The sequence below is a fragment of the Archocentrus centrarchus genome, chromosome 20 (genome assembly GCF_007364275.1).
Source record: "Archocentrus centrarchus isolate MPI-CPG fArcCen1 chromosome 20, fArcCen1, whole genome shotgun sequence".
NCBI classification, from domain to species: domain Eukaryota; kingdom Metazoa; phylum Chordata; class Actinopteri; order Cichliformes; family Cichlidae; genus Archocentrus; species Archocentrus centrarchus.
Genome location: NC_044365.1, coordinates 14,415,786 through 14,434,346, shown reverse-complemented (window position 1 = coordinate 14,434,346; position 18,561 = coordinate 14,415,786). Strand labels below are relative to the sequence as shown.

At 41.9% G+C, this 18,561-nt stretch overlaps 1 protein-coding gene across 2 annotated transcripts in view; it reads left to right on the top strand.

Annotated features, from left to right (window-relative positions):
- The window catches only part of vav3 (vav guanine nucleotide exchange factor 3), a 90,345-nt gene extending 74,943 nt beyond the window's left edge, over positions 1–15,402 (top strand). Inside the window, exons 20-28 of one of the 2 annotated variants that reach the window (XM_030756777.1) lie at positions 431–561; positions 2,556–2,621; positions 3,218–3,252; positions 3,385–3,501; positions 5,194–5,281; positions 5,649–5,778; positions 10,862–10,942; positions 12,252–12,403; positions 14,651–15,402. In XM_030756777.1, the coding sequence (XP_030612637.1) occupies positions 431–561; positions 2,556–2,621; positions 3,218–3,252; positions 3,385–3,501; positions 5,194–5,281; positions 5,649–5,778; positions 10,862–10,942; positions 12,252–12,403; positions 14,651–14,695 (845 nt within the window). In that variant the 3' untranslated portion in view covers positions 14,696–15,402. The remainder of the gene's footprint in view (positions 1–430; positions 562–2,555; positions 2,622–3,217; positions 3,253–3,384; positions 3,502–5,193; positions 5,282–5,648; positions 5,779–10,861; positions 10,943–12,251; positions 12,404–14,650) is intronic. The other variant, XM_030756778.1, reaches the window with a different exon arrangement.
- Positions 15,403–18,561: the final 3,159 nt, after the last annotated feature.

The following is an 18,561-nucleotide window of genomic DNA, read 5'->3' as shown; positions in this document are numbered from 1 at the left end:
GTCCAGATGATTTGCAAGGGCAGTACACTGCTGACAAAGAGTGCATTTGTGTGTGTGTGTACAAATGTATACTCCTCTCATTACCACCTATAATGGGGCCATGAATAGTTTAGCAGAGCAAAGACGTATTCAAACATACTCCCAGACTTGAGGCCTCAGCAGTTCATTTGATCAATTAATTTGTTTGTGTTACATAAATTTTCATAAAAGATCTTATTTTAAAGCAGTTGTACTTGGTCCTACAGGATTATGCATCGATAGGTAATAACATACAGGGAAAAAGTGCTCCCACAATATTGCCTCCTCTGAGGTTCTAACCACTAACCACTTAGCTGTAGAACTGCTATTTCTCCTTCTTAATAAGGTGAAACATGAGTAGTATTCACATTTTCCAGACAGTATAGTGGCACTAATGCTGTCCATCTTGCAGGTCTGCCCAAGATGCTGGTAATCAGGAACTACTTTGGTTCACCGAGCCCCACTTCAGGTCCAGCGCTCAACATCCAGACGGGTGACATCATTGAATTAATCTGCGCCGACATTCACAGCCCCTGGTGGCAGGTCAGAGGTCACGCTATCTCGTAATCGCTCATTTTGCAAGACTATGAAATAGACGTGCCGTATTTAAATCTTCAATTTCCCCCCCCACCATCTAACCTTCATCTCCACCCAGTATTTCATAATGGGTTTAGAATAATGTATTATAAGTTAGATTTTGCAGCCGTGTCTCGTTTATCTACTTCCCCATCGGTTAAATATTTGTGACGATGTCACGATTCACACCTGTGCTTTGTATCTGCTTCCAGCAAAGTCCATGTCTTGCTCGAGAAAGCTTATTTATAAGTGCAGAGTTCCTGCTAACAAGCTTCATGGAAAATTGAAATTCTAAGAGACACAAAAACACCCACAAACAATTATTCACACAACACAGAAATTCTTATAAGGAGGCAAAGCTCCCACACATTACTTTTATGCAAGCAATTACTGCTGTGCGAAGCAACACATGTGATTTAAGCCTCACGAGATGAGGAAATATAAACAGTTTCCTGGAAATTTGAAGTAGTGCTGTGTAGCAGTCTCTATACATATGTAGAAGAAGATGACTAAAAGTCATCATAATAATTATACAAGACGTCAGATTTTCACCTGAGGGTGGCAAAGGGCACCTCACTGATATTGTATTATAATCTGTTAGGAATCCAACAACTCTTACGACACTTAATACAAATCAGACAAAATAGATAAAGAATTCAATTAAATGTGTGTAAAAAGCCTTATTGGAGGCAGCTACAGCCTCAGAGCCAGTATGCATTTAATATCCATCACCTTTGTAGCCAACAGACCGTAATCATTTCTGTTCTGGGGTTGTGTGACAAATAGAATCGATCCCTGTAATTTCATTTCATTCAATAGCAGCCATCTGTTTACTCTGTCAATGTTACCAGCGCTAATCATTATCAAACTCTTAGCAACGGTGCAGCAGAAAGCGCTGCTTTATGCAAGAGCTGATACGATATCCTGAGGTTGCAGCAATGTGACAGGCGATGACCAGAGCACTGGAAAAAAAAAAACAAAACCGCTTTTCTGCTAGCGTGCCTCCAAGGTGGGCCGCCTCAGACACCTAATTAACACCTAGGACGGCCCTAAAACATCAAACTCTGATTGTGGGGGTGGGGTGGGGGTTAAACAGTCTGACAGTCAGGAGGCAGCTGATATACAGCTTAGTGGTGCTAAAGCTGCTGCCTTGGTTATTCCTCTGCAGTCCCCACAATATATAATCCCCAATATAGTACATTCTTCTCCATACATTCTTCTTCTCCATAAGAGAGCCTAATTCATGCATTTATACTTTACATAGACAGGTGGTTATGCAACATATCAAGTAATGCTTCGGGTGCTATAATTATTATAAGCCTCTGTATCACACATATGACACAACACTGCATGCATTGTTTTTTTTTTTGTACACTTGCCTTTTTAGCACAGCCTCAAGAGAATGCCAGCTTGCATCTCACTGCACACACCGGCTGAACATGTTGCAAATAAAACCTTCGACTTGTTCACGCTACAGTTAACCGCCATATTCACTGTTTATCTAAGAGACAATTTAAAAGGAAAAAAAAAAAACAAAAAAACAAACCCTCAAGATCATTTTACATACTTTAGAAAAACGATTGCTTTCCATGGATGTCAGAGGGTTTGAATCCAACTCATTTCTAAGTCACTTTTGAGACAGAATTTCAGTGCCCAGAACAAAAACGGCATCATGGGTACACAATGCGAAGGAGAAAGCTGCACTCTGCCTTCCAGAAAACTTGTGTTTATATGGACTGTGTTCCCTGCGGTTAATAAATCGAGGCTCTGAGCTTTAAGAGTCATCACCACGGGAGGAATAAGGAACTCATCCTATTTCTTTCCTCCTGCCAGGAATTATTTAAACAATAGATAACTGCTGCTGTAAATTTGCACTGCTGCGTTGCAGGCTAATTGTTCCTGAATTATGGAGACACAGTCAGCCAGATGTATGTAAAGCAATTATCTCTGTGTGGTTTCAGGGCAAAATCCTGTCAACGAAAGAGGTTGGCTTCTTTCCAAGCGATGCTGTGAAGCCTTGCCCCTGCGTAAGTAGCATTTTCTTATAGGCCTTTTGTAGTTTTAACTCACATTTGGCTACATTTAATTCACCAGTCATGTGGAGATAATTGGGAATTCCAGCTATTTTACCTGGCAAATGCAGAAAAACAACCCACAAGTTTATATATTTGAAGCGCAAGCAATCCGGGTTGTTTTATGAGACACAAACAGTTTGCTGCTTAATTTAAGCAAAGTGCAAAATGATCTCTTAAGAACCAAGCAATGCTTCATGCTGCTCAGACTAAACTGGGAAACTCAGGAAGGGGAAATAATGTGTACCCTCCACCCCCACCCCTCCCACCACCCACTGCTGGATTGTCACGTTCTGTTTGATAAAATGAACATCAGCTGCTTTAGGAACATGGGGCTTCCAGCAGATAACAAACTATGATCACCTTATCTCATTGTCTTAAAGATAAGAAGTGCATTAAGCTGTGTTACTGAGGCTGTACAGTGCAAAGGCATGTGTTTTACAGACAAGCAGAGCATTAGCTTAAAAACAGGCACCAAGAGTTTATTGAAGACGAGTAAAAACACTATGAAAATAACGAAACCGTGTGTTTGTGTTTGGTGTTTTCTCCAGGTCCCGAAGCCTGTCGATTACTCCTCTCAACCTTGGTAAGTTTGCCAAACAGCCCTCTCTCTTTGTGCTGTTTGTCATCTTGAGTGCATACTTTGACCTGCTTTGTTTATATCCAGCCAGAGTTTTATTCTTTTATAAACTGGACCTCTTTTGCTGCCGTGTCGTAGGTTTGCAGGCCCTATGGAGAGGCTGCAGGCAGAGGCAGAGCTCATCAACAGAGTGAACAGCACCTACCTGGTGCGCCATCGCAGCAGAGAGTACACAGAATATGCCATCAGCATAAAGTAAGTGTGCTGCTTTGTGTCACTCCTCCCTCAGATGCAGATTAGTGACAGAGACGTGCCAGTGCCAAAACCTTTGATTGATTGCTTGGATTTTACTGCGTTGCATGTGATCACTCATGAAAGTGGGTCCTGAAAATCTATCCACAATTTGCGCCGAAATGCAAAAGTAGAGAAGCAAATAATTCCTTCATCTTCTGGAATTTCTGAGAGGGAAGTTTTGTATTTAATTCCCGTCAGATTTAATTGTTTCTCTTTTGCATGACAGCTTTTTGGCCTTTCTCTTGCTCCACTATCTGTTAGATTGCTCTGATGCCTTTAGCCAAACCACAGGATTGACCAATTGAACTCCCAGCTTTACTACATAACTTGTCAGACCAATTTACTCTTCTTTGGAAGGGTGATGGTCTTTCCCTCTGAGGCCGAGGCTGTGGTTAACCACAGTGATATGTGTGAAATTTACCAAACCAAATGCCTATCATGGAGCAGGTTCTTGCTTGAGGCACATGTAATAGTATTCATTATGGTTTGACCTAAAACCCACAAAACAGTCTTAGTGGTTTATAATTAGAAGCATACAGCCAGTTTAATCTTGGTAATGAGGAATTAACAAAGCGTGCTTTAGAGCCTTGGGGTGCTAGTGGCCTTACTGATCTCTGTAACTTCTCTGTGCCGTGAAAAGAGTCCCATCATCTCTTCCCGTGGAGTTTTCTTTAACAAGGAGCAAGCATCCTTCTCTATGAGCAATAGAAACACTCCTGTAGACGTAATTTTAGTTTTTGTTTTTTTTTCCTCAATGAAAGGGCCGCTTTTATGTTCCTTCTACACTGAAGTCTTAATTGCACACATGCATACCAACACTGAGCTCTGAGTGGAGCAGAAAATGAATAAGACTATTCAAGGTCATTAAAACCTCCCCATGGAGAGAGGCAGTGTAGAAAGAGGCACATGCGGCTATGTGGCAATGACCATTGAAAATTATTGCTCTCAAACAGAAATGCCCTCTGTTGCATTTACAGGCACAGGAGTTCTGATGATTTTTGTCCAAATCACCATGAAGCCCCAGTTATGTTTGAATTAGGCTCCAGCATTTTAGCCTGCTATATTCTCCAAAAGTAAAATTGCTCTCTATAGTTATAGTTAGTACACAACTCTTCCTAATCTTTGAATCTTTGGTGTTAGAGCTGTTTTAATGACATAAGATACAGTGTGTTAATTGTTAAGATTTAGAATTGCCCTCTCTAGAGTTTTATCAGTTTATAGGTAAAAGTCACTATTTAAGAGAAAAATGTCTAAATTTGGTGTTTGCACCAAAAAAGACAATTCAGCGATCAGAAAGTATTGCATAACCTGCACCAATTATCATCTGATTTCATACATTTATGTACAAAACTGTTAATTGGAACAGAAAAAGTCCTAATATTGCAGCGTTATTGCTATCAAAGTACCTCTGCTTTTATTCCTGCAGCCTTAGACCTCTAACAGCCACCCTGTTAATGCGAACACAAGCACGCGGCTTCGGGAAGCAGTTACACACATGCGCACACTCGCTCCTGACCACCCATCATTCACATGTCACAAAGCTTTGGGATCCTATGCATTACCGGCTCTCCACAGGGGCCAGGGGCCGGCCACCGATCGATGGTGGTGATCAGAGAGGGAAATTACACTCATAACTTATTCAATGGCCCACAGGTACAACAACGACGTGAAGCACATAAAGATCCTGACCAAAGAGGGCTCCTTCTACATTGCAGAGAACAAAAAGTTCAGGAGCATAGTAGTGAGTATTTTCAGTCCTTTATTTTTTTTTTAAACTTCCACCACTGCTGTTCATAAATAAATAATTCTGTTCACTTAATGAAGTGTCAAAACCTGAATTTTATTTCAGCAATGTGCACAAAAATAGCCATGATTAGAGCCATGTTTATACTGACCCGAGGGCTTCAGCCTTATAGAGTCCAGAAAGGTTTGCCATTTTTGTGTCAGGTTATTTCAGGTTTTCAATATAATATTAAGATACTGGTTGCAAAGCCATATTTTGAAAATGTTTCATTTTGAAGGCTTCTTAGAAAACCTGATAAAAGGTTACATTCAGCATTTAGCAGTTATATGTAAATTTACTTGGATGTGTGTTTGAATGTGTTCAGGAGCTGATTGAGTACTACAAACACCACTCCCTGAGAGAAGGTTTCCGGAGTCTGGACACCACACTGCAGTTTCCTTACCGGGAAACGGAGAACGCTGCTGTGCACCGCCTCAACCGATCCGGTGGCAACGGTGAGTAGATCAAAAATTACTTAAAATAATAAAAACAATCCAATAAAATAAAATTCTTTCAAATGAAAGTGCTGCTACTGGATTCCAATATGTCCTTCAGTTTCAAAGTTGTCGCCGTGAGAGAGTTGAGGTTTAGATCTCCATATTAGACCTCCACCTAGATCTCAATATGAATCTGGACCTATCTGGATCAATCCTTTGATGAGCAGGTTGTCATGTTATTGGAAACCAAGGGATCTTTAAGTTCCTTGCATTTGTGCAGGTTCTTCATTTGCAATCATCCTACCAAACAGAGCAAAACTAGCAATTTTTTTTGCATACGAGAAGAATATGCGAATTAACCAAAATAGTTAGCAAGTAAGTAATTTCATTTGCAGCCATGACTTTTTAAGCCTGAGCCATCTGACAGTAGTACATGCTGTCAGCTCACCAGCATCAGTGGACTCACACTGAAGTGAGTCAGTCTTTGTTAAGTTTTTGTTTCATCCGGCAACACGCTGCTATTGCTGTTTCTGCTGATTTCCCGCCATCATTTCTCTTGTTTTCTGTTCTATTTTCTCATCTATCATCCTTCTCAGTTCTGTTACACACTGCTTCAGTTCACACAGGAGTATCTTTTAAGCCTCGAAAGAACTGGGTAGCTCTTTAACAACTGTTCTAAACAGCCCAGTCTCCTGACTTTAATTGTTTTTGACTCGGCTGTCAAACGGTGGTTGGAGAGTCTACTGAGCATGTCATTAGATTTGATAACAGTCTCTGGCCGATTGCTCAAGATCAAATTAATTTGAATGCCAGGGGAACAGGAGGGGGGGGGGGATCAGTTAGAACTCTAAACAAGTTTGCACTAATAATCTGACTTATATTGAATCTATTACTAGTCAGTTTTTAAATTTACAGTGTCACTTGTATTATTTTGGATTATCTATTAACATTTTTAAAAATTTTCACTAACAAGTTCAGTTCAGTGCAACACTGTACATAGCACCAAAACCAGGGAAAGACCCTACAGTATTAGACAGAAAGCCTCAGTATGAGCAAGCACTGGGCAACGGTGGGAAAGGAAAAACTCCCTTCTAATAGGAAGACACCTCCGGCACAACCGGGATCAGGGAGGAGCAGCCATCTGAGAGCAAATAAGAGAGAAAAGAGAGAGCATAGGGGGAGGGGCCAAAACACAAACTCTGGCAAGAAGATAAAACTTAACCACATGCTGCAGTGATTTATAAACACCTAGGGAATGAAAAAGAGGTGAGTGCGTGGAGAAGAAATGCCCAGCGTGTCATAGGAAGTCCTGCAGCAGTCTGTAGCATTGTAATTAAGGGAGGGTTCAGGGTCACCTGATCCAGCCCTAACTATAAGCTTTATCACAAAGTAAAGTTTTAAGTCTAATCATAAACGTAGAGGGAGTGGCTGTCTCCTGAATCCAAACTGGGAGTCAGAGTCTCTGCCTCCCACTCTACTTTTAGACACTCTACAAACAACAAGAAAGCCGACGGTCTGAGAGCAAAATGCTCTGTTAGGATAATAACACTGTGAGGTCTTTAAGATATGACCTATGTCAAAGTTAAAATAATTCTCAATATAGTTAATAATTTTAGTCCTGAAGGACTTCTGCAGCTGGTGGTGTACATTTTAAATATTTTTTTAAATCCATTATAATGGTTCAAACATGTAAAATGAACAAAAATAACATACTTTTATCACATTTTCTAAAGCATGTAACATTTAGGCCAATTATATAATAATATGACTTCCAAAATTATTACATTAATTTATTAGTTAATATTATGATAATATAACCATCATTTGCTGAGTAAAAATGATTAAAATGCAGCATTACTAAAATGTTAAGGGTCACACGGGGGGGGGTCATTCTTGTTGATAACTGAAGATTAGGATATTTCTAATCATCTCGCATCTCAGAGAGCCAGAAACCTTTGAGAGTCAGCGCCGACGTAGACTTGTGGATGCCGTGCTGTGCCTTCTGTCTTTTAATGGGGTGATGATTTAAGCAGCGGGATTTTTCTATCTGCGTAACAATGAGCTGTTCATGAAAAAAAAGAAAATCATGTGACCTCCCAAAACAAAGTAACACTTCTGATGGGTCTGGGGCTGTACAATAATGCAACACACTGGATGATTATAGATCCATGCAGCCGCTGTTTGCTTAACCATTACAGCTGCTTTAACAGGAATATCCGATCCAAAGTTTTTTCCTCTGTGATTTGGGAATTTAACAGGTATGGGGTTTGTAACTGTGATGAAAGGTTTTAAGGAGTAAAAGAAGCAAAACAAAGTTCATTTTGGATATAAAGTGTAAATCCCTTTTCCCTTATCAGGCATTTAAATCCTCTCAGTTAACCATTTGCAGTCTACAAATTGAAGTGGAAAGCGACGCTTGCCTTACAGAACATAAATGTTTACCCCACACAAGAAGAAAAAGAAATATTAAGCACAGTGTGCAAGCCAGGCAAAGCACCACTGCCCATTGACTGCTAAATGGAAAATTAACCAAGTGATCGCAGTCAGTGGTAAAATGATGATTTCATTTGATGCCTGCATGCCGCTGCGTGCTTTGGAAAAGTCCCTGGCTTGCAGACGATCACGTTCCAACGGGAGAAATGTGAACAGATTGTACAGAGCTGTTTGGTTGTTCTAAAGCGGGGCCTGTTGTTCAAACTCAGCTTCAAGACACAAGTTGAGACAGCTCCAATCCAAATTTGTTTTGGAGTGTTGTTGTGGTGTGCCCCTCTGTCTTGTAGGCAGCCTGCTCCTGGTGTGCAGACTTCATTTTCTCTCTTTCACTTTTAAACGACTCGTGTTTTGATTTCTAGCTTCCCAGAGCACGGCTGGAAATCTCCTAATTAAAGTTTGTGTTCTGTTTTCTTTGACTGCTTTGTGGTTAGAGAAACTGATTGATTGATTTTTTTTTTTTTTTTTTTGTCTGTCGTTACAAAAGAAGAAATATCATTGTTAAACCAAAAATGCATCCGTGGCCTGTGGGACCGCAGGTTTCTAACTCTCATCTTCACTGTCTTGTGGGAAGCTATAGCACATGTGTATGTGCGTGCTGTCGGTCCTGCTCCCCTCTATTATTCGCCCGGCTCGCATTGTGCATTCCGGTGTGGTCCACAAATCAGATTGTGCAAAAATGAAGCATGTAAGATGCAGCTGGTGTTTCGGTGGCTGTTTGAAGTGGAGCGCGATCCCTCTTCATATTGCTCGTACCTAGACACCATTAGGGGTTGCTGAGCTGTCTCTCAGTGCGCTGATTAGTATTCATTTTAAAAACCACTAGAGCCCCGCTCCTCTTACAGCATATCAATAACCCAGGCCAGTTAACTTGCCAGCAGTATTGTTGGGAGCGGCACATTTTTCATAAAGTTTGGGCATTTATCTGCCATTGCGGGGATTAGATTTTCTATTCCCAGTGGCTGAAATGTAGGCTCATGTGCAGAGGTGGCTTTAGAAGCCTGAATGAGGGGTAGACTGGGGCAGTTTTAAAAGAAAGGCAGCAAATTTGAAAAAAAAAAAAAAATGTAAAAGACCTGAATTTAAAGTGCTTTTTCTGTACTCAGAAATAATGAACTTGTGATAATTGCACAGCCTGTGACATATTTATGAGGCAATCCCATCCAGTGATCAAGAAACTGCAATGGTCACAGAGTTAACCCGTCTACATAATATAGTTTGTGTGATCTTTTTGTTTAGTTTTGTTCACCACAGTTCAACTTTTTTGGACAAACTTAATTGCTGGCATCCGTTTAAGTTGACTACATTTATACTCTGCAGTTTTTTTTGTTTTTTTTTAACTTTAGTAACACAACTGGGCAAAAAAAAAAAAAACCTTTTCAGTGTTACCCTGACTGTTCTCATGCCAAACTTTCTATGCTCTTTAGTTACGTTCCAAAATAACCCATGAACACCAAGGTACTAATACTGTCAGGGTTAGAGGTTCTATTTACCACAGCAAGGCAGTGACACTGCCAACTCTTAGACGTTGTTGGAAGAGGATCAGTTTCTGTAGCTGCCGCCTCTGCCAATAGGAGACAGCCTGGAAGACAGACGGAAGTACAAATGCAGTGGTTCTCTGGTGGTTTTGTTTTTCAAGCTGTACGCCGAGATAAAGGCACAGTTAGTCTTTGTAAAGAAGAAGAATCTGCGACATTTTGAGATTCAAAAATGCTACACACAAAGCAATTAGAGCACTTTAGGAAAAGACTGTAATAGTGAAATGTGAAATCAAGAAACTGGTAAGTTTCTGCGTTAACTGTGAGCATCTGCAATTGTGGGGATATTACAGCTATAGCTCCAATTATGCAGAAACCCTCCTTACGCTGTAATTGTGAGTAGACTGCGTGTTCTTCCTAGTTAAAAGCAATAAAGCGAAGATGTCATCCCCATTAGCGAGGCGGACGTCCTTTTAGCAAAGTTGGAAACAAGATGTGTCATCGCTTAATGTCTCGACAACATCTGAGAAGCAGTGCAGATTTTTTAGGACTGTCAGTATTCGGCCTTTAATTCAGTTTAGATAAAGCCCCACTTCATACTTTTGCACATTAATAATGGCCGTTTGATAGCTTGCTGCTGCGTTTTTATTCAATATCAATTGAGTGTAGAAGATTGTGGACATAAGAGGCTTTAGAATTCAAAATCGTCCCCTTTTAGTCATTAGAAATTGCTGCAAGTTTTGATAAATTTTAAGGTTTGATCTCCTATTTGAGGTTAAAAAAAAAAAATGTTTTTTTGAATTATAATTATAGTTCCAAACAGTGTAAATACTTTCAGGGGCACAAATTAATTAACCACTACAGATGAGTGAAAGAGCTGCTTCCAGTGGCTGTGTAGATAAGTCTCAGTAGCTCTCCCCCTGTGCCTGTCATCATTTATTTTTCATCAAACTGCGACTGTGTTTCCTTTTTTTTTAATACCTCTGAAAATGAAAGATCAAAATTTTTTTAAAAACATGCTTTTTTTTTCTTCTCCTTTTGCTTCTCTCTCTCCTTCCATCCCTCCCCATTCCTTGCCCTCTCCTGTCTTGCATCTCTCCACTCCCTGCCTGGCCTGCTCCGCCCTGCCATAGCCCCATTGCTCTGCGGCCTCTCTCTTCTAACTCCTGCCGGCTACAGCTTTGTACCTCCTTCCTCTGCTCCCTTCTGGTCAGGTACAGGTATCGCTTCTCTCTGACTGTCTCTTTAACGCTGTATCTCTTTCTCTTTTTCCTTTCATGTTGAAGGCTGCTTGGAATGCTGGCTGTGCGTTCACATCATCGCATGAATCTCAGCCTTTTGCATCTTTCATCTCGCTTCCCATTGAACCGTCTCACCTCTTACATAGTTGTGTGTGCATACATGCCATTCTGTGTGAACAGGGACGCTTTATTGTCCAATTGCATGTCTGTGCGGTACGTGAGTTTATGTGTGCGCCCATTTTTGCATGTGTCTGCTTGTGTGTGTGTGTGTGTGACGCACCAGTGAGAAAAAGGCGGAGTGTGTGAGATGTTTTCTGAGGTTTATGTGGCTGTGTTTTGTGTGTGCTTGTCCGGGTCTGTCTGTCAAAGTAAAGGTGGAAGTGTCCAAATACACAGAGCTCCTCTATATTAGATATTCTATCCCTACGGCCAGGTTGTAGAGGTCTGACATTCCATTTCCACATGTCAGCTTTGCCCAGTCGGACCCACCAGTCAGCTTCTAGAAGGGAAGAGAGCCGGCAGGGTGGGATGGAGCAGTGGTAACTAGCTAGCCTACTCCACATCTGTCTCTCACGCTGCTGTCTCCTCAACAGGAGACATGGAGTCTAACACAGAGTGCTGTCAGAACCCCGCTAAAGCTAAAGCTATGCACTTCCAAGTATGTGTAGTGAATGTGCTGTAAATTCTGCACTGGTGGGATATTCAAATATAAATCCTACACTTAAAGTGGTGTGTTTGTACAGAGTATCTGGATTAACATTGCACTGATAGAAGTCAAATTGCCTGACTTAAATTACCCATTGGTGATTTTGGACATAAAATAGTCCCTTTGTTTATTCTAGGTTCTAGCTAGTTTTATAAAAAAAAAAAAATAAATAGTGACTGACAGACTCTGCCTAATTAAAGCATCTTTTTCATTATGTTTACTCTATGGTTTTATTTATTTTTTGAATACTTCAGATGAAAGGATCAGAGATGCTGGAATTTTATTGACTCCGTGGGGGCGGTGAAGGTCCCTATCTTTTTGTGAAAGGAAGAAAAATCAAATTGCTGGCAAAAGTAACAGTTTTTCTAAAAATCAAACTCTGCAGGTATCAAAGTTAGATAACCCTACCATGAAGGCTTGCCACTTTTCTGTTTGGATGAATGTCTACATGTTGCAACTGATATTTTTGAAGTCATCATCATTACAAACTGTGGATAAGCACGTTCTCTCTTTTTTTTTTTTCTTCCTGTTTTGCATCCCCATCATTTTTTTTTATTTTTTGTGCTCTTTCTCCAGTGTTTACTCCCAAAGTGATTGGTGTGGCAATAGCGCGGTACGACTTCAGCTCACGTGACACCCGGGAGCTCTCCCTGCAGGAGGGAGACGTGGTTAAGATCTACACCAAGTCAGGAGCTAATGGCTGGTGGAGGGGCGAGGTCAACGGCAGGGTGAGTGGCAGCCTTGAGATGCTGAGTGGAAATGGGGGGTGGGGTGGAGGAGCAGCATCATCTTTCTCTAAAATTACAAAGAAAATTCCATGTTAGTAGACACACTGCCATTAGGCTTTAAAAAACAATAAACCTTGATATAGCGCGCTGTATGTGTCTTTATATTATATTCATGTTTACATTCAGTTATGTTTAATCAAAGCACAGAAGTTTCAGAGTTTGTATTCTCTGACTTCACTCAGAAATGCTTCCAGTTGCTAAATTTTTAAATCCAGTTTTGGGTAGCAGCAAACAGGCGTTTTGCAGAAGAAAGATTTGGCGAGATATTTTTGTCTACAGGTACCTGGAAGGGGCTGTTCAGAGTCAGTCTATTTTTTCATTAGTCTGTTGTGTGCAACATTTATGTCTCCACACAATCTCTGTTGGAAGGATTCATTTGCTGCTCTTACATCACTTAAATGCTTACATTTTCCCTGCCAATGCCAAGAGCGCTCTGTAATCAGGCGTACAACGCTGAGAGAATCCATGTTCTAAAGGCAGGGGGAATGTATGTGTTGACTCCCACTCACACGCAGTGGATCTTAGCTTGTTGGACCGAGTGCGCCGCTTGTGTGTAAATACTGTGCTTGTGCTGCGAGTGTGAAGCGAACAGCTGCAGCAAATGGAGCATTTCACTTTTACTGAGCCTGATGTGTGCATTGATGCCACTCTTGTGAAAACTAAGCAGGGGGAGAGAAGAGTCTGTGAAGTGCTGCTAGTCTCGCTTTAGGGCAATCAGCCAGTAAAAACAGTTGGTATTACTTGCTGGCTCTTTTCATTTAAAATCCCATAATATCAATCCCATAATATCAGATCAGAATCAACAAAATAGAGCAATACAAACATGTAAACACGGTTTGTTATTTAAAAAATAGTAACAATAATAATTTTTAAAAGAAACTTTACCAAGTTACTAATGTTTTTTACAATAGATCCAATATTATACGTATGTAATAACTACTAATTATAATTTAACTCCACAGCTCAAAAAATGAAGGAAACTGTCATGATAGCACTAAAACAAAATGATATAAATGCAGACTCAGACCTCAGAAATGGTTCAAAGGGTTTATTCACAAAAACTGGAGTTAAAGACAGTGATAATTTCTGAGCAACAGAAGTCAGGTCCAATTCTGACTGAGTCCAGGCGGGAGACCTCTGAGAGGACAGCGAGCAGCAGAGCAACACATCGAGGCTCTTCTGTGAGCGAAGACCAGAGCGCACAGCAAGCGTTTTAACCCACAAAGTGAGCCTCTTACATAACCTGAGAGAGAGGAGATGCTGGTCCCGAAGTATGTTAGGTGTAATGAGAAGATGAGCAACAGGAGCGTAAGTAGCTCTGCTGCTATAGCCGGGAGGCATGCGTGCTAGGATCTCCAGCCAATCACACGTGCAAATAGGAGAGAAGAAGGAAGAGAGTGAAGCAAGGGGAGCTAGAGAGCGTGGGAGAATGGGGGACAAAGGGAGAAAAAGAGAGGGGAGGAGCACTGGACCCAGGGACCATGACAGAAACACTCAATCATCACAGTATAACATAAAGGCAGTTACACTTCACAGATATCACTCTGTGCAGTTACGAAGCATAAACCATTCTGAATCCATTTCACCTGCTTTGGTGTGAATAGAAGCAACAAGCGGTGCACTGGAAAGGCAGCAAGACTTTACAAATTTGCTCTCCCCTTATTCCTCCTGACTGATTTTTCTCTAGTTCTGTTAGTGTTCTGACTGCTGGTAGCGTGAGATGGTACCTGCAAACCATTTAGGTCAAAAAGGTGGTCCAGCTCATCCAAGATGGCACATCCAGCACCATGCAACTCAACTGCAGAGAACACCAGAACTGGCAGGTCCGCCACTTGTATTGTGTTGTCTTGGCAGACGAGAGCAGGTGTCACAGAGATGAAAGAGTCTGAAGATGCCGTGCTGAACATTGTGCTGCTTGAAACATCATCCAGCATAACCCATTTGTGCACTGCTACATCCAATGCCACCAAATAGCATACGCTGTCGTTATATAACTTAAAAAAAGCTCAGTAATAGGTAAGATCGATAAATAGGTAACAAGAAGCTAACTGCATAAAAACAGGTATTGTAGTCTGTAGTAGGAAGGATTCTCCTTGTGGCAATGGAGTATCAACTCATAACCACCTCATTCTGATGGTGTCATTCAATCCCTGTCTGATTACTAATCTCAATTTATTTCCCCCTCAGGTGGGCTGGTTTCCATCCACGTATGTCGAAGAGTGTGAGGAGTGAAAGGTCCCGCGTAGGAAAAAAGAGAAGGACAAACGAAGAACGGCAGCAGTGGAGTAAGCAAACTGATCACATAACAGTGACTGAGTGAGCTTTTGCATCCCTGCTTGGCCCCCCCGTGCTACTTTTCAGAGCAAAGCAGACGGCTTCACTCTCCTCCACGGTGCCCTACTGCCTAAAACCATCCCAGAAGCCTTTGGGAGAGGAAAGGGCTATAGTACACTGCAGATGCAAAGATGCCCAGTCATTTCTGGTTGCCTCTGTGTGGCTAAGCGACTCCACCGACTAGCAGCTTGCCTGTCAGCGGGGCACAGGTCTTCGCCAGACACCCCCCCCCTCCTCATTTCATCCTTCCATCCATAATTCATCCTTCACTTCCTTCCGCTCTGCCTTAGCCCGCCGCAGCCCCACAACTCCCACCTGTTTCCGCTTGCCAAGTCGGCCGTCGCCTGAACTGTCAGAAGCAGATACTCAAATGCCGCTCTTCCATTCATCCACTCATCCATTCATCCATCTATCCCCCTCACCGCTCCGCGTGGGAATAGAGTCATCTGAGAGTTAGGAGAGACTCAAGTTATTTTCCCCTTTTATCCTCGTCTCTCACTGAAGGGATTTCAGTCAGTTTTGACCTTGCCTGCGTGTTTTTTTTTTTGTTTGTTTTTTTCCCCACTAATGCAGGTGGATATTGATGACTTGATGACCCAGATTCATACACACACACACACACACACACACACACACACACACACACACACACACACACACACACACACACACACACACACACACACATATGCACACGCGCACCACCCACCTCTCCTCCCCTTCAGATTATTATCGCCGCACACTTGCACACGCACTCTTCCAGGAGATGTAAGGGAGGGATGGTGTCGGATAGCATCGCTGCACAGTGCCAGCAATTGATCGCTGTTGTTCCTATTTTCCTTCCACCTCCTACATTCTTTATCTCCAGACCAGCCTCTCATGTTTTTTAGTTGTCTTGGCCGTTAGCGATCCTCCGCTCTTATCGGTGGCAGCTCTGTCAACAAGAGCCCATCCGCCAAGGGTTTATCTTATTGGAGGCATTAGCGGCTTGTCGGGGGAGCGAACCGCGCTACCTGGAAGCCACCTGCCACCTCAGACCATAGCAGGAGAAAAGAAAAGCGCGTGAAACGCAAACACGGCCCCAGCTTTGTTTCTCCCAGGTTATCATCTCCCTTTCTTAGCATGTTTTGAGTTGTTGTTCCAGGTTCATCATGTGCAGGTGTGATGAATGTGACTGATTTTGTTCTTGCAGCTCCACTGGTCATCTAAGAGAGACTTTAATGTTTGCTTTGGTGAGAAAAATGTATTTAAAAAATTATTTTAAGTATCAACACTTCAGTCCAGAAGAACTAATATCAGCTTTCAGAAACCTTTCTGTCACGCTTATATCTCCCTCCTAAGCATCCTCCCTCTACACCCTCAACCTGATCGTGCATAATGTCTCCTTAGTAAAAGTGAAAGAGGATCTTCCCACATTTGAAGGACTAACAACCCTTTCAGGAAATCAAGCTGTGTGACACACTTTTAATGTTAACGTCACAGAAAAAGGAGAAAGGAGCCAAAGGACACGGATCCAAAATACTGATCATGCAAAGAGGCTGGACATGGAGAATTCCTCAGTCGTTGGCTTCATGTAGCTTTGTGTAGAGAATATTTATTTGCTGTAACCTCAGATCATGTATTTTCTTTTTTTTTTTTTTTTTTAAATGTGTACATACTGAAAGTATTATTTAACTGATTGTTGGTGATCTCTTTTCTCGCAATCACCCCATCATGGAGCAGTCCATGTGTATTACATAAGGATGGTCAGAACACTACTTTAAACTGGTCCTTTAATGTCTTGAGTTGGAAGTTGTTGTTTTGGCTGCATTTCCTGTGCCCCTCGTCAGTGAGGCAGATTTATTTATTTTTAATCATGCGGTGTAGCTTAAATATAATTACATTTGTCATTGAAGCGCACTGTAGGACGGCAGCATTGGCTAGTGAAACTATAGTGAAATTCTGTTGCAGATGTCGAGTTTTCAGGGTTTATATTGATTTGACGAGATCAAAGAAACCATCATTCTCCAGCTAACTCAGGGGTCTTGCCTCAGAACCAGCCTGCAGGGCAATCCTTCCAGTCAAAGCTAGCCCTTCCACTGTCATGTCTTCATTGCATTGATGCCATAGAAAATATAACACTGGGTGAATTTCAGTAAAGCTTTATTGTGAAGCAAGGCATTTATATACACTTAATGGAGCCATTATGTTTGAAAGTCATTAATAACTCCCTGTCTGCCCTGTCACTCCATGCTTTTATGATATGTAGGAAAAATGCAGCTGTTTTCTTAAACAACCAGACTGAAGGAAGGAGGATCCGAATGATCATATTCATATGTCTTTGCTTTGTGGCGTCTCCCTTTTCCAGTTTCCTCTTATCAACACTGTCATTAAGTGACCACTAGATGGAAGCATTTTAAACCCAGCCTCTCCCTCTCCCAGCAGTCACTTATAACTTGCAAAAGTTTGGGCATGACATCATCTGATTAGGAGGTGAACGATATTAAAGGAAACAGCTGGCAGCAGCCTCAGACATGCTGCTGTGAGTGTGAGAAACAGAGGAAGCCTGAAAGACAAGCCCAAAGTATCAAAGTACAAAAGATTCTTTTCTAAAGGAGGGTTGTTTAAACTGCTCCTTGAGTAGATACCACAATGTCTTTTTTTTTTTTGACATTTATTGATCATTTCTGATGTTCGAGAAACTTCTTGTCAAGTGTGAACCCTCAGGATCACGCTTCTTCTTTCCTCCTCCTTTCAAGTGTGACTGCTGTCTCTGAACAGTCAAACATGAAATTTGTAACGTCTTTAAGAAATTGGAGAGAGAGCGTCGTGCTGCAGAAGAAGCACGGTGCAGTCCAAACACCTCTCTCTCATCTGGGGGAGAACTGGAGAGCTAGAGTGGGCTCCTCTAATCGTAGACTCTGGTAATCCACTCCTGCTCTCCCTCCTCCACCCAGATGAACTCTGACAGCGGGGCCATTTACAGCTGCAGGCCTTCCTCTCCTCCAAGTGTGCCTCAAGATTCTTTTTTTTTTTTTTTTTTTGTGCGCAGGAGGGACGGGAGGAAGGCTCAAGGGTATCTGTGATCTAATCATTACACCATCTCCTCACCTCAGCGACCCTGCTGCATCCATCTCTCTGTCGGCTCCCCTCTCTCTCGCTCTGTCTCACCGTGTCACTCCCCTTCTCTCTCTCCCACTCGCTCTTTACTGCTCTCTTTCCCCATCTATCTTTCATCCAATCTCTGTCTTCTCTGTTTCTCTCTGTATTCTGTCCCTCACCCCGGCGCTCTGTAGGCTGTAACTGCCGCTGTATGTTGGTGGGAGGAGAATAGGAGATTCAGTATTATCGGGAGAGGAGGGAGAGAGGCGGCCTCAATCTCAAAACAACCCCAGCAAAATGAGGACTAGTTTAATTTGACCACAAATTAATAGGCTGAGAGAAATGATGCCAGTTAGAGAATGAATTAGAATTTGCTCTCACTATCACGAGCCCCTTGGTGTACGCGTAGATTATGTCCACATCCCACGTGGGGAAAAGCATTTTGACTGAATTCAGAGCTATGTTATACAAACCTGAACAGAAACTCATGTATACGTGAAGAAAACTTGTAATTTATTTTTTGTCAGTACTTCCTGTGGACTAAAGTTTGCATTGTGTGTGTTCATGCTTTTGTTATCCCCTTGAAGCCAAAGATGTATGCTGTACTTGCTGTTATGTTTCATAACCACGGTACCCAACCGCTGTGGCCTAACTCTAAAACTGTGCAATCCTGAGTGTGTAGC